At 45.7% G+C, this 26366-nt stretch overlaps 1 protein-coding gene across 1 annotated transcript in view; it reads left to right on the forward strand.

Moving 5' to 3' along the window:
* TOP1MT (DNA topoisomerase I mitochondrial) overlaps positions 1–26366 on the forward strand; it is a 977649-nt gene that overhangs the window by 57106 nt on the left and 894177 nt on the right. The window contains exon 2 of the mRNA XM_085604773.1: positions 14676–16972. Coding sequence (XP_085460899.1) covers positions 14736–16972 — 2237 coding nt within the window. The 5' untranslated portion in view covers positions 14676–14735. The remainder of the gene's footprint in view (positions 1–14675; positions 16973–26366) is intronic.

Here is a 26366-nt window from a genome sequence, read left to right on the forward strand (position 1 = left end):
TCCTCTGGCTTCGTACAGTGGCTTCTCTTCTGCCATGCACCAGTCGACGCCCTTGCGTCATTTGATTACAGTAGGTGGGGTAAAGTTTTTCGATGCGGCGGCTGTGTCCCGTTGGGCCCCCATGATAGCCGTACTTAAAAAGAGCTTGTTCCCCTGGGACCCATCTAAGCCGTCCATAAATCCCAGGAGCAAGTTTAAGAGACTACGTGACACCTCCCAGGCCAGGAAGTTGGTCAGCTTGGATACCAACGTCTCCCAGTACAGGGTGAGATGAGGACATACCCATACCATGTGAAAGAAGTTTGCCGGTTCTGACCTACAGCGTGTGCAGGACTGGGTGGGCAGTAGACCCACCCGGTTGAGACGACTTGGGGTGAGATTTGCACAGTGTAGATAGTACAGTTGGACCATACAGAGCCTGGCTGATATGGTGATGATTTTAGGAGTCATCCGTGCATCTAGCCAATCCTCCTCCTCCAGCGGGCCCAGCCATGCCTCCCATCGGTGTCTAAGAGTTGAGTGTGATTTGGACTGTTGTTGGTCAGTGACCTGTAGATCCTCGGCACCCCAACCCTCTCCAAATTACCCATCATGATTAGGGCGTCCAGAGGACTGAATTCTGGAAGTGAAGTGCCCGTGGGGACTTGCAAGGTGAGAGTGTGGCGAAGCTGTAGGTGCTTGTAAAATTGGGACGGTGAAGGGAGTATGTGGTCTGCAGGTCCTGGAAATAGCGTATATGATCCCCCTGCCATATGTCCCCCCAGCTGCGATATACCAATGAGATCACATTTCCTGAAACCTTCCAGTGTCCCCATCCCCCTAAATCTAGCGCCATGATAGAGGGATGTCTGCTGCGTGAGTTTGGATCCGGGACAGTCCCTCCAACTCAACCCGGAAGGCCTTGTCGGACCATCCACCATTGAACCAGTCGTGTAAGAGTAATAGACGAGTTGCCAGATATTATCGGTAGAGATTGCTCATGCCATGCCTCCGTCAAAAGGTGGTATCTGGCAGTGGTCAAGGGCCTTTCGAGACCTCTAATTTCCCCAAAGGAACGTTGTGGCAAAGCTGTCCAGCTCCTTGAACCAACTTTGCGAGAGATGGAACGGGGTGTTTTGGATGAAACACAGGAAGTGGGGCAGAATCATCATTTTAAACACAGCAATTCTCCCCATGGGGTTGAGTGGGAGAGTGCCTTCCACAGAGGTCCTCCTTGGTTTTCTTAACTAGTGGGGTGATGAGTGACCATGTGAAATCTGGGAGCTGCATGACCCAGATACCTAGGTACTTTAATGACTGACACGTATGGGGATGGTTGATTGCCTTTTCAAGCAGTCTTTTGATATGTGAAGGGGCACTAAGGTTGACTTGGCAGGGTTCAGTCGCAGGCCTGATGCCCGCTCAGAGGTGTGAAGGAGATTGAGGCACCTAGGTCCTGACCGTGCCGGGTCTGCTAGGAAGAGCAGGACATCGTCCGTGTAAAGAGCCATCCGGTCCTCATGTGAGCCTCTCCATTTCCATCCCTGGATTTGTTCGTCGGCCCGAATGAGGCATGCTAGCGGCTCCATCGCCAGCGCGAAGAGGAGGGGTAATAGGGGACATCCTAGCCTTGTTCCTCTTCTGATCGGAATGTATCTGAGAGGACTCAATTGATAAGTACCCGCGCAGTTGGTCTGAAGTAAAGTGCTCTGATCTAGTGACGGAAGTGAGGGCCCAGGCCTGCTGCACTTAGCATATCTCCCAAGTACAGGGAGAGTAGGTGTCTGTATGTTAGGGCTCGGTGGAGACGTCGTAGCCAATGTCTCGTACTGCGTGAGGGCATGAAGCTGCACTGGTCTGGGTAAATGAGTTTGCCGAGGACCGGACTTAGTCGTTGAGCTAGGATCATGGCATATATTTTAATTTCTGTATTTATTAGAGAAATTGGCTGATAGATCGAACAGGAAGGCGAAGGGGGATGTGTTTTGGGTATGACTACCATGGTTGCAATGTCTGTTTTGGGTGGGAACGTCCCTATCTCCCTATCTCTGCTATCTCGACATAGAGGTTTTGCAGGGGTGGTATTAGTATGTCTCGATATGAGGCGTGTAGTACTCTTGTGGGAAGCCATTTGGCCTGGGTACTTTCCCAGCAGCTACCATTTCCTCCCACGAAATGGGGAGGTCTAGACTTGCTGCTTCTGATTCGAGGAGCCGGGGGAGCTGGATCGTCTCCAACCTGGACAGTGCAGGGCCAGGGTTTTGAGCCAGACTGTTGAGTAAAGCCTGGAGTAGTAGTCGGCCAAGGCTTGGGCTATGGAGATTGGCATACAGTGGTTAAGACGCATGATATGTCTTGGATCTCGGGGACTATACGGTTTGCCAGGGAGTACGATGTCAGCCTATGAGGTATCCTTCCATTATTGTCCCCGCATGTTGGCAATTGAGGACCTCCATAACAAGTTACGCTGAATCCAGCGGGAGCTGCTTGATTTTCTCTCAGTAACGTGAGCTGCCTCTCCTCCTTTTCACCCATGGCTGTGGGTGAGGCCCGCTCCAAGTGGGCCGCCTGAACTTTGTGGAGGTGAGTCGGCTGTCCTGTGTCTGTCACTTGACCTTAAGCTGTCCCCTGGCAAAGCCGCAGATGTTGGCCTTCCTGGCCTCCCAGAAAGTGCCCGGGGAGGAGACTGTGTTTTGGTTATCGCGGAAGTATTGGAGTTCATCTCAGATTCCCTTCTGGAATTTGCTATCCTGGAGGAACCAGGCATTTAGCCTCCAGGTGGGACGTAGCGTGCCCGCGGGGTCCCCTATTCTGAGGAGAAGCGGCGAGTGGTCCAGGATGCCCCGAGGAAGGATGCTAATGTCAGAGAACTCTCTGGGGTAGGCATGAAGACCAGGTCAATACGTGCGTGTGTGTGGTGCGCTGCAGAGGTGTGAGTGTACTGGGAGGTTCTGGGGTTACACGTCCTCCAGACATCGAACATGCCCAGGTTCGTAGCTCACTCAGTGCACATAGGGTCCTATATGGGGAGGGTGTGCCTGTGGTGTCTAGGTCAGGCCGCATGACCGCGTTGAATTCACCCCGATCACCGTCCAGCCCAGGGGTAGGGAAGATATGTTGTCGCTAGTGGTTTTCAGGTTGGTTTTTAGTGTGGCCGGTCGCACGTAAAGTGACACCAAGTTGATGACCGCCCCTCCCAGTGTCCCAGTCAGGATCACGAGCTGGTTCTGGGGGTCTCTGGTTACATTAATGGGCACAAAGGGAATGGTGTGCTGAAGGATTGCTGCCCCTCGTGAGCTTCTTTCAAAGTCTGCATGCCAGACTCTGTCAAACCCATATCTCGCAAGGAATTGACAGTGGCTACCCATAAGGTATGTCTCTCGGAGTAGAAGGGCGCCAGGGCTTGTTTGTGAGCGTATCTCAGGACTGCCATGTGTTTAACTCTGTCCAGAAGGATTGATGTGCCAAGACAGGATTTGGAGGGGCTCTCCCTTATTTGGTGGTTGCGTCCTAGTTGGCATATGGTGACCCAGGGGGCACTTGCTGCAGCCGGCTCTGGGGGGGTCGGGCTGTTCAGCTGGCAGGTGTGCGGAGGTCTGGTCGTCTGTCGTGAGAGTCGTGCGTGTGCTTGCTCTGAGAGCGAGATTTAGTGCTGCAGTCATCTAACAAAGGTGAACCACAACTTGGGACAACGGTCCTGAACCCTCGCCCCCAATCCTCCCTCCACCCTATACTTCGGTAAAGGAAGCATCAGTCGCCCTAATAACAGTGGTAATAACAAAACTAAACTATAGAGCTTAGTACGGAAGCTGTGTGGTGGACCCCTCGATCAGTCAGGATGTATACATCTCTTCGACTGAATCCAGTGGATACTTCGGCTCTATTGGACAGTTAAGCCCAGTTTTCCAGGTAAGTTAACCTCCGCGCAGAGCTGTTCAGATTCTGGACTGCTTTCCTTAGAAGGTCGGGCTTCTGGAAAGATCAGTGTCTGTAGATCCAGTGTCTGGGGATGTAGGTGGACTTCTCTCGGGAGAAGGTGTCTCAGCGGATCGACCTCTCTGCTGGGTCATAGCGGCTTACGGTCCATACAGTTTCTTGGGGTTATGAACAGGAGCAGCAGGCAAGACAACTGGACCTCTTCGAGCACCCAGGCCCCTGCGGGAGCCTTGCAGGCGGGGCATCACCGGTCAGGGCCAGTGGAGGGGAGGCCGCCATTCTGGATCAAAGGGGGCACTCCTCAGTGAGCCAGACCAAATCCAGTGATTCAAAGAAGTAGGTTTTACCTTGGAAGATGAGATGGGCCGGGAAGAGCAGTCTATATTGGAGGTTGAGTGCACACAGCTTCTGTTTTACCTCCGTGTAGGATTGCTGCTGGGCCTGAACTTCCCTGGTCTAATCTGGGAAAATCATTATATTGTGGCTTTGGTAGGTCAGAGTTGCCGGGGAACGGGCTGCTTGTAGGATAGCATTCCTGTCCTTGAAATTGAGAATCCTAGCAATGATTTGCCGGTGCGGGGCTCCTGGTGGTGGTTTGGGTACCAGCAATCGGTTGGCCTGCTCCACCGAAAACCATGATGCCAGTATACCCTGTGGCATACAGGATTTGGTCCAATTCTCGAATAGAGTTACCACATGACCCTGCTCAGCCCCTTCAGGAAAGCCCTCCAGTCATAGATTGTTAAGCCTTGCTCAATTTTCAGCATCCTCAGCCCTCTTATGCAGATCCTTTGTGTGGGAACGAAGTTGTGTGACTTGTTCTTTCAGTTGGTGTACTTCGTCCTCAACTGTGTAGAGGCGGGATTCAGCTTCTGATATACGGGCCGTGGCATTACAGAGGTCTTGCTGTAGGAGTGCCATGTCAACTCGAACCTCACCTATTGTGTTTTTGACCGAAGCCTGTGAAGAGCGTATGGTCTGGAAGATTGCGTTAAGGTCTCTTCTGGGATGGGGATTTTTCTCAGTGACGGCTTTGGTGGGTCTGGGACCATTTGAAGTGTGTTGGTCAATCGTGGTTTGTGTTGTGGACGCTTTCGTTCCCCTGTCTTTCCCCATGATGAGTCGAAGCGATGGACGACAGCTCGGCAGGTCTGTTTTTGGGACCCACCTGGACAGCCACCGTCCGGGGTCTAGAGCCAGTCACAGGTGCAGCCTCTGTTAGACGTGGGAGTGCGTACCCTGGCCTCTTTGGGTGGGGGCATACAGTCGGGCACACCTTTCACACCTTAGAGTTGGTGGACGTCTCCATGGCCTCCTCTCGAGGTGGAGGGCCGTGGCCTCTGAGTGCCCGGGGCTCCCAGCCGAGGTGTGCGTTCTTTGGGGAGGGGAGCTCCTAACAAACAGATCTTGCGTTTCTTTGTTGCTAGTTTGCCCAGAGGTTTCAGGGGGAGGTGGTTGTGTTGGTATCTCTGCTCAGGACCACTCCTGCGTCCAAGATAGGCTCTCAGTGATGTGGAATATCTATTTATCCTGCAATTTAGATGGGTCAGTGACGAGCTAGCCCTGTTGTTTCTCCGGAGGCCCGCGGCTCCCCTTGGCCGGGCTCAGGCCGCTACGTCTGATGCCCATCCTCACCTCCTTTGAGCATGGATTGATCACATCAGGGGAGGACTCCCGTCGTCGGTGCGACACCGCTGTGACTATGCAGAGTGCCCCGGCCCCCACCACAGGGTGCTCTAGGGTGTCGTCCTCAATACGCCCCCGTTTGCCGTCAGCTTGGGCACTCACGCTGCTTGTCTAGGTGAGTCGCACCGGAGGCTTCTTCCAGTGCAGGGTTCTTCGCCTCAGGATCTCATCTCAACAGTTTCCCCATCTGGTCCCAGGGTGTCCCACCTTCAGAGCTCGACAGCACGGCTGTGGCTCTCAGGGCCTCACTGCCGTTCCACTGCCTCCGCACAAAGGAGTCTTCCTGGGGGACCATCCGCGGCCCGCCGTTGTAGTTTTGGGTCGGGAGGCAGGTACTTCCTTGTGTAAGCGGGCTCCCCCGTGCTCGGTACTCTGGGCTCCCGAGGTGCACCGCTGCAGGCTCCCTGACTCCGATCCGAAGCCGGGCGTTAGGGTGGCCGTTGCGCGGGGCCTACTCAAGACAGTGTTGCGTGGGTGACAAACCATTGTGGGATCTACACAAGGCACCACTCTGGAATCCCCTAGTTGTCTAGGTTTAAAAAAGCTCTGTGGGTCATAGGTTTGAATCGGTGGTGCCACAGCACGGCCCAAAATACTGCAGCTATCCCTATTGCTCATCTCTCAACATTTTGTTTCGTGGTCTCTTGACCCACCCACACAAGTGGAGTACCGTTCTTAAAGGAGAAGTGGTAAAAAATGTGGGGCTCCCAGCAGATTACTGAACCTTCTGTTACAGAAATGTGTTTCTCGCCAAAGTTTGATGTTTGCAAGGACTTCTGGATAAAATGAGTGAAAGCTGGACTGTTTCCATGAGGCACAGAGTCAAGACTGATTTGCATATAGCTGTGTCTGAACTAGGATGGCAAAGTGAGCTAAAGAATGATGGATTCAACCCAGATCTGTGACTGGGGGTGAGTGTTTGAAAAGTTTCAGCACTCTGTCCATCATTTCCTTGTGTTTGCTTTGTTTGCCCCAAGTTGGCAGGGTATGCCCAGATGTGGGTCCCTTGCTCACTTTGCCACTGAATTCAAGCTAGCCTGGCTGATGAGGGCTCTTAGCCTGAAACCGGTCCCAGGATGCTTGTATCCGGTCCAGGGAAGACATGGCTTGGCAGTTCGGGCTGGACTGTTCCCATGAGGCACAGGGTCAAGACTGATTTGCATATAGCTGTGTCTGAACTGGGGTGGCAAAGTGAGCTAAAGAATGATGATGGATTCAACCCAGATCTGTGACTGAGGGTTAGGGATTTTGAAAAGTTTCAGCACTTCGTCCATCATCTCCTTGTGTTTGCTTTAAAATTAGGGAAAGCCACGCAAGTCATGCATCACTGGACTCCCCTTTTTACCTCGCTTTCAAAAATATGCATGTGTGCTAGGTTTGCCTAGGTGCCAGATGACCTTGGGCACAAAATCCACAGCTAACACATTGCAATAAAGATTGTCCTTTTTCATTGTAAAAATTAGATGAGTCTGTGCTGCGTTTTTGGCCCTTTCCTGTTACGGGCACTAGGCCTACCCACACAAGTGAGGTGGCATTTTTAGCGGAATTCAGCTGGGCGACCGTAATTGTGACTTCCTGCAAATTCCACAACTTTTCGTCACAAAAATGTGAGAAAAGTGTGTTTTTAGCCAAACTATGAGGTTTGCAAGGGCTTTTGGCTGAAATTCCCTACTTGTCTCGCACCCCTGGCCTCCTGTGGTTATCCAGTTTTAAAGTAAGTGTGGATTTGTTTGGTTTCCTTGGGTGGTGCCACAGACAACCCCCAAATTCCATACCTACCCAGATTGCAAAAAAATAGGGTGTTTCATTGAAAAAATGTGATGTGTTCATGTTGAGTTTTTAGCATTTTCCAATTGTGGGCGCTAGGGCCACCCACGAAAACTTGTGATCCCTTAGTATGCGGAGACATGTGGGAATTTGCGGATCTCAACCTATTACAGAAATTTCCAATACATAATGTACATACATGAGTAATCTTAGCCATGAACGCACTTTCAAGTTTTGTTGGGCATTATGGGAAAGTGAATGGAATATAACCACATTCTCGACACCTCTCAAATGGCTCTAGGTCTGCGCACAGTAGAGAAACTGTCCTTGTGGTTACCGATGAACTATACAGCACCCTGGATGAGGGCGCATCCTCAGCCCTAGTCCCGCTTGATCAGAGCGCTACTTTCGACGCTGTGTCTCTCAGAATTTTACACCAGCACCTTCAAAACATTGACATAGGTTTGTCATCTCCGACCTAGTCTGCTTCCTTTCTGTCAGGGTGCTCATTCCGCCACCTAATGGCTCCCATCTTTATATTTATATATATATATATCTTCACAATGGTGTCCTGTGCAGACGATGCCCAGCTAATTATTTCAGTCCCTGACAACACCACACAAGACATGGTCAATTTCCAGACAGGAAAGCTTGTGGTGGATGAATAACCAGTGTCTTCGCCTGAATGCAAATAAAACCGAAATTAAGCTGTTAGGCAAATATGTTCATTCTTGGCTGACTACTGTTGGCCTTCCTCACTTAGGCCTCCCTCTAAGCCCAAGTCCTCCATTAGAGATGGAGTATGGATGGAAAATTCTGTCTTTTAAGGCTCAACCTAAAACTATTGCTGGAACTTGCTTCAGGCTCTTGCGATCCCTCAAGCCCATCCTGTGCCTTTTTGATTTCCCCATTCGACAAACTATAATTATGCTGGTGATTATGTCCTGATTGGATTATTGCAATGCTTTGTCTTTTGGAGCCAATAAAACAGTCAACGGCAGACTTCAGTTAGCTCAAAATAATGCTCCTAGGCTGCTATTGTCACACCACAAATTCTCTTCTGTTTCAGGTCTTCTTTGTAAGTTGCATTGGCTCCTTGTGGGAAAATGCATCTGCTTCAAGACCCTCTGCATTGCTCAAAAGACCCTGCACTTCCAAGGGGCCCCATCTTGTCCAATCTCATGACACCTTACCAGCCCACCCGACCTTTGCGCTCTCCTGATCTCAACTTAGCTATCATTCCTTGAGTTAGGAGAGTAAGAGGAGGTTGGGTGTTCTTTCTGTGACTTGGCCCCCTTCTCTCTGGAATTCTCTCCCCATCTCTCTGAGGAAAATCCAGAATCACCTTCTCTTCAGAATGTCTTAAGACCTGGCCCTTCTCCATCTAGTCCTCTTCCTTCCTTATTTCCTGTATATAGTCGTACTCATACGCTGGTGGGGTCTAGCGCTGGGAAGCCCCATTCCGTGGGAGCTGAAGGCTTTTGCTGAAGGGAAGATGTGTGGCACAGCTGGCAGGGTACTTGACTCCGGACCATGGGGTTCACAGTTGGATCCCCAGTGCCAGCGGCAGGTTAGTCCAGCACCATGTGACTCTGGGCTGTAGCTCGCTTAATCTTCCCGACGGCCCCCAGCGCATTGACACCCTTCGGGTAATTGTGAGCTTTACAAATACTGGATTTCATTTTTTTCTTTTCAAAACCTTCAACATAACATAAGGCGAGCCAAAAGCCATGTCAAGGCACCAAGCACTTTATGGCCGTTCACACACAGTTCGCGCACCACACAAAAGACCATCATACTGCCAGCCACTTGCCCAGTGCAACCAATCAGTGCACTCACATCAACATATTGCCGCCATTCTAGGATTCATCACATTCATACACCACAAGATTGAATTCTCGTTCAAAACAACCTCTCATCCAGTTATCAACCAACCTGTGTACAAACACTCAACAAACAAATCTTTCTAGACACATGTCCCGATATGTTGACGGTGGATGCCCTCACAACCTTCACAAATGAATATTTATGTTTGTATCCAGTATTTGTAAAGCACAAACTAATCACCCCTAGGGGGTGTCTCAAGGCACTGAGGGCCGACAGGGAGATTAAGTGAACTATTGCCCAGAGTGACAGGGTGCTGAGCTGCTGCCAGAGATCGAACCGTGAGCCCCGCGTTATGGCGTCAGCTGCTCTGGCTGCTGCACCACACCTCTCCCTAAAAGTTTGACTACGTTTTTACTACCTGTCAATTATCTTCCTCCATTGACATTGTGAACAATACTGGACGCATTTCTAGTGAACCTTTACTAACTTCCCCCTGACAGGCACATGAAGCTCAGGAAGACTGGTCTTTCATGCGTCTTCAGCATACTCGATGTGCTAAATCAAACTCCTTCCAATTTGTGGATGAAAGTTGGGGGTGTTTGAGAATGCCCTCCAAGACCTACATTCCTTGAACTGAGTGAGCATATCTATCCCTGAAAATAATGCAAACATGCTGTGGAAGGCTGCCTAAGTTCCCTAAAGAGTACGTTCTAAACTAAAAAGAAGTTTAGTTTTTTGTCACACATGGTTGTCAGTGAGAACATTGCACATGTCCTGTCCACCATTATGTAAGTGCTGTGACTGCAATGTACTTGCCATTCGTCAAACTGAACATCTAATTTCTGACAGAAGATGAGCATAACAAGCAGAACACACGTAACCCATGCGTGTTGCGGTGGGTGTTGAGTTCTCTTTAATGCATTGTGTGTTTAAAAGGGACAGTCTAACCCAGGAGGGTATGCTGTCGTTGATGCAGGAGCAGTCACTGCTGATCCATGTATTCACCTATTTGAAGAGCCAAGTGTTCAACTTCACGTATTCTGCAATAATTTTACAGACTGTGCAGATCTGTAGGGGCAGTTCAATCCACCCTTTGGGGGGGATAACTAGCTTCTCCCTGTTCCGATGCTCTGTATGCATGGAATTTGTGCAAGTACGAGTTCGGCTGACCAAAGGTGTCTGGAAGGTTTCCGAAATCTGAGGAGGTTTTGAGGTATGTGTGACCAGTGTTGTCTAAGGCTTTGAATGTGTGTGTCAGTAGTTTATAAAAGGGCTGTGGATGGGGAGCCAGTGAAGCTCTTTGAGGAGGGTGGTGGAATGTTAAGGGAGGAGGCTTCCTGCTGCATTCTGTATGGTTTGGCGTCATCTGCTTAGCTGAATGAGGTAGTAATTCAGTATCTGGGTGAGTGCGGCATAGATGTGGTTAGGTGCTTTAATGAAGATGAAGTGATGGAATGTTTATTTGTACTACATTTAATATCCTCCTTCTACCTATGTAATATTCGTGTGTAACCACATCTAACCTAGGCTGTTCAATGTGTCTGCCCCCTTCAAATTCCTGACTGGTCCTGTATACTTGTCAAGGGAACCTTTACTAATGCCTTCCGTTGATACCTACATGAACGTCAAGAAAAACTGTCTTGAATGCTCCTTCTGCACACTCACTGTGGTAAATCCAACTCCTTCCAGTTTGTGGTCGCAAATTCGGGATGCCCGAGCATGCCTTTCAAGGCACACAGTCCTGTAACTGAGTGAGCATATCTACCTTTGAAACTAAGGCAAATGTGCTGCGGGGGGAACTGCCAAATTTCCTTAAAGAGCACTACAAAAGCTAGTCAAGACTTTACGTTTTTGCCACACAGGGTACCCTGTGACAAAATGGCTTATGTTCTCTCCACCATTATGTCCAGTGTGGTTACTATAATGCTCTTGTCATTTGGCGAATGGGACACCTATCATGTTATTGACTGTGTGTATGGCGTCGAGCAGGCCATAAGCAAGTCCATGAATTCCTCCAGTAGAGGAAAAACTCCTAACTTCTGCTTGCCTAGTATGGGGTGGCCATAGAAGGTAGGTATCCATGCACAGCCATTGAAAGGTATATTTTAGCGCAGCTTCATCTCAGTCAATTTCCCAATACTTCACTTTTGTATGGTAAAACATAAAACAAGTAGGAAAACGGATGGGCACTGGGGACGGTAACAATGACTGTCCTGTCTCTTTCCTTGCTCAAAGCAGACTCTGCAACAAAATGGTCAACTCTTTTTAGCTGTTCCAGTGTTGATCCTGCAACCTTGCTAGGTTCTACCATATGAAGTGGATGCTGCTGCAGCAGTAAGACTTTTAATGACAGTCAACTGAAAGTCAAGGAAAGACATATCTTCCTGTACTGGTGTAACAATAAACAATATATGCACGGTACGTTGCCATCTGGATCATTTGGATAAATAGCTTATATCAGGAGCTAATTTTATGACTCATTGTATGGCTGGTCATTCTTATCCACACTGCCTTAATACCGGTTGTAATCTAGTACACTGATGTGCTTGTGAACATAGGTCATCTGACCCCAAACCGTGAGTGCTCTCATGAATTGTAGTGTGCAGTACACATCGCGCCTATCCAAGAACTTGACTGCGAGCAGTTCATTGGAACACAACGCAGTGCCGTGGGATTTTTGAACTTTCTTACAAACTAGCTTGTGCAGGATTCCTTTTTGGCAACAAGTAACTGTACTGCATGTCACAGTGCCAGCTTTGTAGACCTCACTAAAAATCTCTACTTCCGAATAGAAGTTGTCCACATAATAGTTCTAACCTTTGTTAATGAGTGGCTGGACAAAATCCTATACAATCTTACCTGTGACTCCTAGCGTGGGAGGGCAACCTGCAGGGTTTAGAGTGGAGTCCTTCCCTATATACATTCTCAGGCTGTATACATAGCCAGTAGTGCTCTCACACAACATGTACAACTTGATGCTATAGCGAGCCCTTTTGCTCAAAATGCAGTACCTAAAGAGCAGCCGCCCTTCGTACAGGATCAAGGACTCATCAGTGACCATGTTCATTCCAAGATTGGAAATCTCTGGAAACTTTGCTTACAAATGTTCCACAACAGGAGTAATTTTGAACAACCTTTCGTGGTCTATCGGTTGGTGTGTGTGTCTGTGAAATGTGTGCTCTGTAAATAAACTCAAAATTACGTTTCAGCTGAAACTTAGGTTCTTCAAAGATACTCAAAAAAGACAGTATTACTTCACCTTGCCACATACCCAATAACACAGCATACTTCATGCACACCTTTATTTTTGAAGGAGCTGCTAGGCCTTTGCCAGTATAAAACGAATTTCCTCAAGCCAAAATCTACCTTTGATCTCAAGAGGCGCACATTCATAGTAGGCCCAGCAACTTTGTGTGCAGGCATGCTCCATGTGACAACTCAGTGCTATCACCAGGGTCACTGGAATCATGGTGGAAGAGCACCAAATTATGCGACAATGTTGACTAAATTATGCAGCTAGAAAATGATAATTATGCGGCACAAGGCATCACTTTTTATTTCTTCCAGTATTACTTTTTTTTTTAATTTGAAACCATTATAATACTGCCTGTGCAAAGAGTGACCCTCAGTACCAATATAGCAACCAAATCTAGAAATAAGCAACTGAAAGATGACAAGTCATTCTTTATTCAGGGCCTTCCTCTGCGTGCGAACACTTCTCCACATGTTTTGTCACCTTTGAGCCCTGTGAGCTACCAATCTTTTGATATACATCAGCAGATTATGTTGGGATGATAGATAGACGCATTGTATAAATGTTTCCCTCCCCTGAGGTGGCATAATGTCCCCCCTAACTCAGGGGAAAACACACAATCCTAGAAATAAAGAGCGACATAATCTATGGTTCCTGCATAATGTGCAGATATATATAGTAGCTCATAGTGGTCTCAAATTACTAAAGTGGGTCGGTCGTCCCATGTCCTGAAGGTAGACCTCCCCCTACATTTGTTTTATGATTTTAATGTATGGTCTCACTTCGGGCCTCAATCTGCCCTTCAGGGAAAACAAACATTTCCTCCCCCAAGAAATGGGACTGACTGGGTCGGCCCGTATGCCAGGGAACTACCCCCTAACAGTATCATAATCTTTTTTTAATTTGTTTTGTTTTTCCAACTTCCCCAGGTGGGCCATTGTTCCTCCAGAGGAAAAAACACTTTAGAAAAAAACACAAAGTCCCCCGCCCCGAGTTATTGGCTGTTTCTCACAAGGGTCACCCTCACCCAACACAGATCCCTAGTGGCTTTCCTGGCTGTGGGTCACTGCACGACTGCCATCCACAGCCACACAATCATTTCAGGAAGGCATCATTGGAAAGGGGACACTCTTCCTTTCCAACAATGCCTTCCTAAAACTTGGAGAGGCTTTTCGGCCTCCTCCAAAACCCCACCGGATGGCGGAGTAAGAACTTAGCTTTTGTCTCTGCCACCGTCAATGGAGGTAGTCTCGTGGTACGCTGACGTCACAGATGGGCAGGCGAGGGCAGACACCCCCATTGTGTCGGGGGAGAAAAGTTAATAAATCCTCCAGTGCAAGCACTGGAGGATCCTTTTAAGCCCTCCTTGGTGTCTGCCAGTAGCCGACAGACTCACTGGGACTGCAGAGGTTAATACTGCCACAACAGCTTCACTCATACATGCACCTCTGATTTGTACCCATTGACCTCTGGTCCTCAAACCATTTTGGGACCTTGACAAGAGGTAGGAAAATGTTAAAGAAGGGTTGTAATAAAACACACTACAGTTCAGTTCTGCTGCAAATCGTAGCCAGCTGGAGCTAGATTTGTAATCGGGATGTTAAGGTATTAACTATATAAAAAATAATTGTGAAATATTTGTACAAGTGTAATTATGATACGAGTTTTTTAAATTGACTTTTGTATAATGCTTGCTGTCAATTGGCATTTCTAATCACAGCAAATATGTTACCGTACTGAACTTAATGTTGGTCTTTAAATTGAAAAAGGACGAAAATAGCTGCTGTGATGAGATTTAAACCAATGTCTATTTTAGCCAGCTCTTTCTAACATCTGTTTTCGATAATCTTCTGCGCTTTATGCACTTATGCACAGAACAGAAACCCAAAAGGCCATGTGGAAGAGCATGAGCAAGAGTTAATTCTGATCAGCGTTTCACGCTGGATTTGAAAAATCATAGTTTAGTTTTTCTCCTACTTTCTGGTATGCTCCCCATTATCTCTAAAATCTCTTTAAGGTCGTATTAGCATTCATCCGTTTTTTCAGCTATCTGATTGTGCTCTCTCACTGTTGTATCACATTTACCTCTTCCCATTTTACTTCATTGTATTTATTTGCCTCCTTCTTAGTTCCATTGTTTTCAGTATTGTGTAAAGTTGCCAAATGCAAGTAAATAAACCTCCAGTTCTTTACAGGGTTTAAAAGGTATCCTGTTTTAATTTTCCAGACTGTAACTCAACAAACAAAAGGTAGCAACGAGCCTGGATATAAAATAAGTAATCCAAGAATGGATGTGAAAATTCCCGGGTCTCATGATGTAAAGATGGAGAAGGAAAAAATAAGGGCAAGTGAGCGAGAGAAAGAAATTTCGATCAAATCAGAAAAGAAAAATGAGGAGAAAAGTAGTGAGAATAGGGCAGCAGCTGAATTGAAACATCAAACTGGCAAGACTGGAAAATTAATGGAGAAGGCACTAATTGATGGCAAGCAAAAAAAAATAGAAAAAGATAGGGAGCACAGCAATCCTAAAGAAAAACATGAAATGGGAAAAAATTGCAGAAATAGCAAGGAGACTGGTGTCAGCAAAAAAGGTGAGATCGAAGCATTGAATGATAAAGGTCCAAAAAAGAGGATACCTGTGGATAAGCGAAAAATAGCAATCGAATATGATGATTTATTTAAGCCAGATGTATTGGTAAAAACTGATAAAGTAGGCAAAATGCTTAAGAGCAACATTGAAAATAAAAAGGAGTCAAAAGAATGGGAAAAAGAGTCATTAGAACACCGAAATAAAATAAATAAAGAGCAGCATTCAAATAATGAAAAAGTTAAACAAAATAAAGAACGATTGGAAGTAAAAGTGAGAGAGGGGAATCTACAGATAAATGGCACACATGAAATAAAAGACCTTGATGAGAAACATATTATTGATCAAGAAAAAAAAGAACAGCTAGTCAAAGGGGACCTGGAGAACATGGGCTCTGAGGAAGAAAGCATTAGCGATAGGGATGCTGTGGAAATGGGTGGTGAGAGACAATTTATGAATGTAAGAGAAAATATCTGTGAAAAAAATAAAATGGAAGAGTTTTCTAGTGAAAACATGGCAAGACCATCAAATGCAAAACAAGTGAAGCAGGGTGAGCAAGAAATGGAGAAGCAAATAGATGAAGAGAGGATAGACTGCAAGGTAGAAGATGAAGAATCTGAAGCACATCAAGTCAGTGAAGATCAGGAGAATGGAAGAAATACCTGTACCAGCACCATAGACTATCAGGATGTGCCTGAAGGAAATTGCAGGGCAGGTGAGGAGCCACAATACAAGCCAAATGAAAAAGTAAAAAGTGAAGAAAATCTTTTTCACAGAGAAACCATCAAATGTGAAGACCCAGAAAGAGAGAAAAATGATCCTGACACTATGGAAATTAAAAGTGAACAGATGTGCCAGCAAAAAGCAGCCCTTGATCACAATTCAAAGGAAAAGAGAAACCATAAAGAGAAAGGAGAAAAACAGTCAAAGAAAGACAAGAGGGATGTCCACGATCAAGTTCAGGAAAGGGCCAAAAATCATATAAAGACTGAGAACCACAATAATGCTCTAAAAGAGAAAGAAAAGAAGAAAAGCCATAAAAGAAAGGAATGTAGAAAGGAAGTTGATGAGAAAGAAGCAACGAGGAAGCACAAAGATAAAGAGTCCAAAAACAAAAGGTCAAAAGAAATTGTTGATGAAATCACAAATAACTGTAACCCTGAGGAAGGAAGTCATTACCTTTTGAAAGATCTGGAAATTACAGGGAAATGGATTGTAGCAAGGAATGAAAATGAGTGCCAAATTGAGGAAGATAAAGATTTGGAAGAACGAAAAGAATGCAGCAGAAAAGACGAAAAAAAGAATAACGAATGTGATGTGACTGAAATGGAGGAGAGAAGTGAGAGATTGAATCATGAGAGATGCAGCCTAGATGAAGAGGAAAACAATGAAATTAAAGATGAAAATGGGAAAGCAAGTTTGCCTAATGAGAGTGTAAAGGGAAATCTGGAATGTAAACTAGAAGTCATTAGTTCAAAGGAAGAGCAAATGGAAGAAGAAAATAATGCATGCGAGAAAACCCAAATAAAATGCAAAGATCATAAAAAAAGGAAAAATACGAGTGAGGAAGAACAAAATGAAGACGAAAGCAAGTTGAAAGAGAAAAAGAAAAAGAAGAAAAACAAAGAGAAGGAAAAGACAAATAAGATTTCAAAAGAAAATAAATCCAAGACTCATCAAAAGCTAAAAGTAAAATTGTCATATGAAATGGATAAGAAGAGAAAGAAAAAACGAGATAAAGACTATCTAGAACAACAAAAAAAGGACAAAAATGCAATGGATGTCAATCACGAGGGGAAGATGAAAAGCGAAAAGGAGAGTGAGAACATTTCTCGCAAAAGAAAAACCATAGAGGATGGGGATGTTAAAGCCAAAAAATCCAAGTCTGAGGAAAGTACAAAAGTGAAAAAAGCTCAAGAAGAGCAGAAATGGAAGTGGTGAGTTCTCGAACAGTTTTTAGTCTTTTTAATATTTTATTCATTTATTTTTTAAAGGAAGAATCTAAAGGTTTGTAAACAATGTTCCCACTAAACTTTTAAACCACAGGCCTGATTCACCAAAAAAGACAAAATTCAATTGTTGAACACCTAGGGCTGGTTTGATTTTTTCCGGACTTAGCAAAGTATTCCTTAAGTATTCACTTATATAAGCAGTTAACCATGCACAGTTGTACGTTTGTATGTGTGTTATTGTTTAGAAAAGGTTCAGTTGTGCATTTTTTCCCCACTAATTGGAGAAAAAATAATCTTGTAGGGTAACTGCTTCTCCTACATTATCACTATTATTGGCATTGCCCCTCCTAGTTCTCACAATTGATAGCAATTTGCTCTTAACCTCAGCAGTAATATATCCCCTTTTATGTTTTATTTAGAAATAACAGAAAATTTTGTAAATACCTACAATCCTGCTCGTTTTAGGTGTCCCCGAGTTAGGTTTTTCCCAGCTCTCAACTGTATTCACATCCAGGAATCGTACTCTCTTCCCTAGAAGTATTTTTGTTTTGTGAATTATTTAAGTGAATTTGCACTCTTAAATTATTCTGTTTGTGTACCTAACTATGGTTCACACACAACTTTGTGAATCGAACTCTCATTGCCTTGTCTTAAATTTCTTCTATTCAGCCAGATAAGCCTTTTCTATGTATTAATTTCTGTTTAGATCACATGCTTTAAATCAATCTGTATTATCAGTTAAGTTTACAATGACGTGTGGAATGGTTTCTCTGGGGATGAATTAGTCACATTCCCTAACGGAGATCACGTAGACATTGTGAGCCATTAGTTTAACTTTGTTGAAAAAGCTTACAAGTGATTGACTATGCACAGTTGCTGTTTGTCCACTCATGGCTGCATCTCCTGGCCTCGGTGGCAGGGGATCTTAGCACATTTGTGGGGCAGAGGTTTCTAGTATCAAAAAATAATTTTCAGGTAAGAGTTTCTGTTGTTCTGATCATATTTCATATATATGTCGGGGGGCAAAAGGCTTTAAGGAGTGCGACTAGTTTATTTACCATTTCCTGAAATAAGTCTTATCGCAAAGATTAGAGTAGATGGGATATACCAACTGCATAGATGTCAGGTGAGTCTTACCTGTTGTACAAGAATCTACATCACTGCAGTACCACTGTATGCACTGTGGGAAGTTTTGTGCATATAAACCATAGTACCTAGATTTTTAGATCTGGCGTTAGCCAAGACTTTTTGGTTTTACTAAAATTATAGGCATAATATAGTTTCCTTGAGGGGCTTTTATTTAACCAGCCATTTCATCTATTGGTCTGTTAGTATCATTCAGATTCTAGTTCCGTCCATTACAACATACAGGATGGTTGGCTAGCTTCACTTTGAGGACTGCATTTCACTTTTTCAAAAGGAGCAGATCCATATGCAAAGTAGTTCCCTTTAGTATCTGGGACCACTATGAAAATGAGAGTTCTTTCAGATAAAAAAATGTTTTTGATTTTACCCCTTTTTTTTTTTTTTTTTTAGATTGAGGAGGGCCTAGTTTGCAAACAAATATAACAATACATGCAATGAGAAAGCCATAAGGCTGGCGGCCAATCGCAGATCTGCTGGCTTTGCCAGTTCTTACTTTATTGTGCTCCTGTACATACTTGGATCCTTTGGTATTTGCCTAACTCTAACATGTTGGCCCTATTAGACCACTGATTTCTACTGAGCTATCACTGGCATCTGTCCACTTCTTTATTTGCATTTGGATAAAAGATTGAAAAAGGAGCAGCCGTTTGAATATTGCAGGCATCAAAAGACGGGTGATACAATGGACTATGCAGGGCTCATGGAGGATAGCAGTTGATAGGGTACTGTTCTAAAAGCTAGGTTCAGGCCAAAGCCCTTACACATCCACTCATTTTATTACTCACTACAGTTCATAATATTTGGAATATTTCTGCAGGTCCAGATATATAGTCCATAAAATAAAGGTTGAAAGGAACGTTCTAGTTAGTTTCAGAATTTACACGCACAAAACCATAGAAATTCAGTTGTTTTAGTTAGTCGTGTCAAACTGTAACTCGTGCCCTAAGGTAACTATAATTTGCGCCTGCAACCAGGCCCTGCCCTCAACTACCCTACCCTGCAACATGCGGCCAACCCCAAGCTGTGCTTGGCCTTTGACCGTGTGCGGCGGAGGTTGGCCGTGGCCGTTTGTGGCGGTGTATTTGCCCGCAACCCCTGGCTTTAGCTGCCTTTGGGGGATTCACCAATCTGTAAGGGGGCATGCAGCCCCCCCTCACTGGGCCTATTTTGGCCCATCGACCCCATACCTAAGGTCCGCCACTTTTTTTGTAGTCTCCCTTGCCCCATCTCCCGGGGCCTGGACTTGTTGTAAAAGGGAAGGAGTGCATGCAGCCCCCCTCCCCGGACCAATATTGGCTTTGGACACCCCATCCCCCAGGGCTTGGCCAGTAGATATTTAGGTCAAGCAGCCCCCCTCACCTGGGCCTTTGTAATAAATATTTGGGGAGGGGGTTGCGCCCTTCTTCAGGCCGAGTTTAGCTCCTCTGCCCCATCAACCACATTATCAGTGGGTGGGGGGGCACATTGGCCTCCTCCCTGGGCCAATTTTGGCCCCCATCCCCCGTGGCCTGGCCAATTATAAATAAGGGAGAGGTGCCTTGTTGCCCCCCTTCCTGAGGCCTTGGGGCACAGACAATAAAGGGTGGGTGCCGTGGAGCCAACCCACTTCACTATTGCTGGGAGCCCCAATTACCTCGCAACCTCAGCTGGCTCCACGCCCCCAGCGTGAGCCCGCATTGCTCCGGCCTACAAGGAGCCACAAAAAAAGCTGCTCCCTGCGTGCAGGAGCAGTTTTTTCATTTGTTTGAGGTGGGCATGGAAACCAAAGAAAAGTCCGCTACCAGCAGGCGGGAGCAATTTGCATCATCCGCCAGATGATATAAACGTAGTGTTTGCTTGCGCTTTTGCTGGAGCTTTAAAATTGCTCCCGCCAAGCGAGAGCAAACACGCGGACATATCAGGAACCCGGACTTGAGCGATGGGCTACGTGGCCCACCCTCCTTTCCACATGCATGGTCGGGTCCCGTGGTATGGGGTCTCTGGGTCCAAACGTGCCCCCCCTTCCCTATGTGTTGAAAGTTTTGGGTTGATTCGTCAAGCGGGCCGTGAAAAAGGGGTTCCCAAAACGCTTTTTACCCAAGCAATTTTTCATAGGGATTTTGAACAGTACAGCCGAACCGCTGGACGGACCACATTTGGCAGAAAGGTAGCTCTTGGTCCAGAATGAGCCCATTTTAGGTCTTGCCAACGCAGTGCGTGAGATCTGCTTTGGAATGACCTTTTGGAATCACTCCATATTTTTGGGGAAACTTGTGCATGTACTGCACTGTTTGCAATGAGCCCTCATACATGTACAAAAACAACAGTTGATGGACAGAATGCAGAACAATGTCATACATTCACCCCAGTACAGAGATCTGGGCCTAAATCCATCGTTTTTTTTGCTCACCACACCACCCCAGTTCAGACATGGCCATATGCAAATCAGCCTTGACCGTGTGCCTCATGGGAACAGTCCAGCCGGAACTGCCAGGCCAGGTCCTCCCTGGACTGGAACCAAGCATCCTAGGCCCGGTTTTGGGGTTTCACCCCTCTTCAGCCAGTGGCATGGAGAGCACAAGACTCGCGTCTGAGCATACCCGTCCCACTCGGGGTGACAAATGCATAAACAACAGTTGATGGACAGAATGCAGAACCATGTCATACATTCACCCCAGTACAGAGATCTGGGCCTAAATCCATCGTTTTTTGCTCTGCATTCCAGTTTGAACCCAGCCATATGCAAATCAGTCTTGACCCTGTGCCTCATGGGAACAGTCCAGCCCAAACTGCCAAGTGACTGGGGGTGAATGTTTTGCCAATGCGCAACATTTCGTCCATCATTTTGTGTGTTTTTATGCATGTACGGCGTTTACCTTGTGGGTGCGAGCAGCGGCGCCATCTGTTTGCAATTATCGCGCCTGCCGCTGCTCACTCCCGTAAGGTAAACGCTGTAGATAGACTTTCACTTTCGGGGCCGCGCTTGTCTTTCAGTGCTTGTTTTAAAGTTTCATTAGTTACTTTGTTGCAGAAACTGCCCAAAGCGATAAGAGTGGGCGCGGTGTAAAAGCACTGAAATTAATTGTATGTTCAATAAATAGAAAACCCATGTAAATTTCACAATCCAGTCAATTCATGCTATTTTACTTTTTCTTGCCCAGACACGTTTTTGACTCTGCAAGATGCTACACTATGTGCGAATAAACAAAATGAAGCGTGCTAAATTAGATTTTTTTTTTTTTAAATGATCATCTCTATGTAGACTAAAAGGAAACCGTACCAAAAAAAGCTAGCACACTTTTTCCACTGTTGATTACATTCTATAACGTAAAAGTATACAGCGTTTGTTTCCCATGTGACCTAATACCATATATCTTATTTATGTTTAAAAATCCTTAAATAGGCCAAACAAACACCACATGTTTGTGTGTTTTTATTTATGGCAATCTGTGGGGCATCGCCGTTTTGGAAGCCGACGCACAAAGCCATTCAGAGGAGTATTGCTGAGACGAGTGTCTCCCAAAGTACCATTATTCTGCATTTTCAAGGTGACCTTTTCAGAACCACTTTCCTGTTTATTTTTTTGTGTAGTATTATATTACACAAACTCTGCCCGAAGGTTTTGGAGCGCTTTACATGCGCACCGGTTATATTACACTCAATCACATTTATTTTTTAGGCACTCTGAGATTACGTGGTTTGCCCAGAATCACAGGCTGTTGAGCTCGAACCTGTTCCAAAGTCTGCAGCACTGGGCTTAACACCACGTGCTCTTCCCGAAACCGTAACTGTGTTACTGGCCCCTCGGCACACACCTACCCCACAAGAGATATGCCCACATAAATCCGATTTCACATTAGCCCTGCAGTTCCTTAAGGTGTGTATTGCACACCCCCAGTTGTCTCTGATAATGCTGGATTTCACAGCGGAGGGGCGGGCACCGCAGCAGGGCCCCTGAGCGCGTTTTGTTTCCATTAAACTGTCTCAATATTTACATTTTACTTTCATGATTTTTTTTTCTACGAGTCTTGGGGCTTATAAAACTTGTCGCACACGGGGTTACCTTTCTGTTAGTCACGCAGAAGAAATGTGTGCACGGACGGATACAATTATTTGACTCCGGTGACGTTTCCTGCAGAATTTAAATCTGTTAACCATATATAAATATTTCCCAGTATGAAGATGTGCATGAACATCTGGAATTTCAGAATCTGCCTCTCAATATTTTAGAATCTGCATGTGTATGGAGATCACGCAATTTGCTTTAGATTTTCCAGAATTCGGCACTGTGGATTCCAGAATCTGCATCTAGAAATTTCAGATTTTGTGTCCGGGCTTGAGATTTGAGACTGTGTAGGCATTTTTAGTTCTCGCCTGGCGTGAGCAGCGCATGCGCTGCTCTCGCCATGCGAGGGCTTCTTGGAATCCTATACGATTCCTGAAGTCGTGTCGCTGCTCCGCCTCCAATTCTGATCCGTGGGCGTCGTTTTGCATCATGGATGATGCAAAACAGTGTAATGATTGCACCGGATGCAATCATTACACTGAGGGTTGCCACCCTGTCCGCTTTTGACCCCGCCCACTGGGATTTGATCTTTTACTCACGGAAATTACACGGTGCCTTTATCTTGTGGCTCAGCACTATTTTCTTTCACTCGTGTTTGCAGGTAAGGGGCGCAGAAACCCTAGTTTCTGTAGCATGCTTGCTCTCCCTGCTCTTCGATTATGGCGAGGGGGCCAGTATCCACCCATGCTCCGGCTGCAGCGCGCTCCTCTTTCACTTTCGGGACTGCGCTTGTTGTAATTCTGGCTGTGAAGCGCAATGTTCGGAGTTGTATGTGGACACCGTGCTCCGTGGTCTGCTTCAGCCATGCTTGGACAACATCCCCTGCATTTCCCTAAGATTATTTGGAGCAGCGTCGCTGCGCCGGCTGTGGTGCATGCGTTGCAGGCTTTCATTTCTCGCAGAGAACCAGGAAAACCATAAAATGAGTCCATCTTTCACCTCTTGTTGAGCAATGGAGGCTGCTTGTTTTCAATGCCATAGGTTTCGCATTTAAGACAATGGCATTGCAAATTTTCTTATTTTCAGCGCAAGCTTTCGGGTTCACAATGGTGGTTTCACGCACTTTCGCCCAACTCTGTTGTTTTTGAACTTCTTTGTTTGAAACGGCAGCGGGCTCTTTACCAGTGCTGGAACCGAACCGTTTCAACAATGATGATCGCGCACCTTTGTTTACTTTTGCGCGGCCGCCAAACTCTTTTTTTTTCCCTAAACGTATATAGATTTTTTTTTTAATGCAGCTGAACCCAAACCGGGAGAGTTTGTGGTGGAGGCTCCCAGGAAAAGCAGTGGAAGGCGGACGTGTTCCCGGGCTGGCAGCCTGCGGGCTCAGACTCCTCCCCACCTCAGCATCCATGATGAACGCCCCACTTGGTCCCAATCCAAAGTATAGTGGTCGGGTGCCTATTGTAATTTATTATCTATGAGTTGGCTTCTTTCTTTGATCTGTGTGCTAGTTTCCCGTTAGCATACACACATTACCTAGTAACATTGTACCGGCACATGCATTTCAAAACAGAAATCAACTCCAGCTTTAGGACTGTCTTGACGTGGTAACCGTTATTGTTTGCTCTTTTATATTACCCCAATATTGATACAGGTATTTGTCTTTTTACGGTGTTATTATGATTTCTCTCTCCTTTGTACAGCGACTTGACTGCGTCCACGCTATTTAAAACAATTCTCAAGTTAGAAAATACCATTTTTTAAGCATAAGGCAGTTTATTTGGAAGGGAGCTACCAAATTTCTCCAACGCCATATGCGTGACTTTAGCCCAATTCTAGCTTTTTATAATCTACACTCACAAAGTGAAAAACGAAACTGCAATTCCCATAATGCAACTGTGATTAGCTTTAAAAGTCGTACGAGGCTACTCATGTGTGATGTGTCCTCGGTGGCCCTTCCGTCACATCCCCCACTCCAGTTCTCATCCGTGGCTCTTGGGATCAGGAAATAGCATGCACACAAGGGGGGGGAGGGGTGTCAGAGGGGCGCGATCCCGCCTCGCTGAGGCCTAAGTACTGCTGCCTGCAGAAGGATGCTCACTTCAGCTCCCACGTACCGCACACAAATACAGCTGGTGCTTTGAACTCTTGCATCCAACCCACACCCCCCCAAGACAGGTGTCCTCTTTCCATGCAACGCAGTCCATCAAGCTCTCACGTTCGTTTCTCCTTCTCCTCTTCTCCTCCATCTGAAGAGGAACCCGAGCTACACTGGTTGGCATGCTCTCGGTTTCTACAGTGATAGGACTGTGTGATGTACATGTTATAAAATGTACCTATCAAAGAGACAGGCTGCTTTTGAAATGTGCTAGTCGTGTATCAAAGTCCACTTGATGTCATGCCGTGAGGTCACTGATTATGGCACTCCATTTCAGAAAGTGTTAATATAAATAAACCCAGATTATATTTGAAGTCCAGCTTCTAGGTTGCTAATTGAGTATAATGGAGAGATCGCTCGCAGTCTTGCATTCACCACTTAAGCACATCCTTGTTTGCGTCTGTAAAAGTTGGTTTTGCACTGATGGAAATATTTATATGCCTAAAGCTTACGGTGTCTGCAAATCTATTAACAGGGGCTCAATGCAGGTGGAACGTTGAAGTTCCATTCATGTGTAGAATAGCCTGACCTACTCCTCTCTAGCCCTTTCCAACCTGGTTGGAAAGTTACTCCTGACAAGGGCAATAGTAAACGGATATTCAGGATAAGAAGGCATCACCTCCTCAAAAAACAAGCATTAAAAATGCAATAGGTCTCGCCTTTCATTGAGTTAAAGCCATTTGCTGTGCCATACAATACCATTCGCAAAGCAAATGGTTTTACCTTAATCAAAGGCGAGACCTATTGCATTTTCAATGCTTGTTAAATCTGCAACCGTGTGTCTGATGTTGAGATTTCAAAACCTGCTCCTAGATTTTCCGGAATCTGTCTTTATATAAGGATGCTGGGAGTTCAGAATCTGCATTTGTGAGTCTACAATTTCAGAGCCTACACTTAAAAATATCAGAATCTGTCAGTGAGTAGCTGGGTCTGGAGATTTCAAAATCTGCCTCCAGATATTGAAGACTTTCTATGTCTGCGTATGGAGAGTGCAGACTTGCACCTCGATTTTCAGACTCTCTCCTGTGTCCTATTCTGGAGAATGTTGAATCTGCGAGTAGGAATTTCAGAATATGTCTGGGTGTGCCTGGTTTGGATTTTTCAGAACGAACATCTCTGTGGGTGGGGGACATTTCGGCATCTGCATCTAGGTATTTCAAACCGTTTTTTATTTTTTTAAGAGTTTAGAATCGAAGACTGGATCTTTCAGAGTTTTCATATCTTTATCCAGTCATGTCATGTCGATTTCTCATTTCCACGCATGTCTGCTTCCAGAGCGGTCATGTGTGCATTTGTGCCTGAAGCCTAAATCTCAAAAATGCCCTAATCTGTGTTTGGAGGTGATCCAGTTTGTACCTACGCACCTGTGTCTACAAACTTCAGAATATGTGCCCGGAGCAATAGCAATCCGGATGCGTGAAGTTTAGAATAAGTTAGGCCTGGGCGGTAAATTCTGTTCCGCTCGCGGAATTTGGGTAATTTCGAGTTCCGCGGAGAACTCTGAATTGCCCAAAATTCCGCAATTTTTTGCTTGTTCGTGCTTTCAAAATACGTGTTAGTGAGATATTTCTCCCCGAGCACGCAAACAATGTTCGCGAACAGGAATAAAGCATCGCGAACGGGCAGAACAAGCAATTCCGCATGTTCGCGGAACTTTTGCGTGTTCGCTGGGATTTTTTACCATTTCGCGGAGCTTTGCGTAGCGCGACTACGCAAATTCTGCCCACCCCCTACAATCGGTAGGTAGAGTTTTCAGTAGTTGTGTTTTTGCCATGAGATTTCAGGCTGCGTCTTGCAAGATTTTATGGACTGTCTCTGGAAAATGTGCAGTATGGCATTTCACATGAATATTGGGACGTCTCAAAATATGTGCCTAGGGATATTACGAACGCTAGCTAGATATTTTGAAATCTGTTTTGTTTTTTTCAGAATGTGGAACAGGAGATTTCACATTTCCTCTACAGAGATTCTACAATTTGTGTCTGAAGATTTGACATCCTGCGTATGGGTGTACATCTTAATACAGTGGTAGACGTGTGCGTTTTCGAAATTTTACAATCTGTTTTAACATACTTTACATTCTCGGT

This window comes from Triturus cristatus, chromosome 5_1 (genome assembly GCF_964204655.1).
Source record: "Triturus cristatus chromosome 5_1, aTriCri1.1, whole genome shotgun sequence".
Lineage (NCBI taxonomy): Eukaryota > Metazoa > Chordata > Amphibia > Caudata > Salamandridae > Triturus > Triturus cristatus.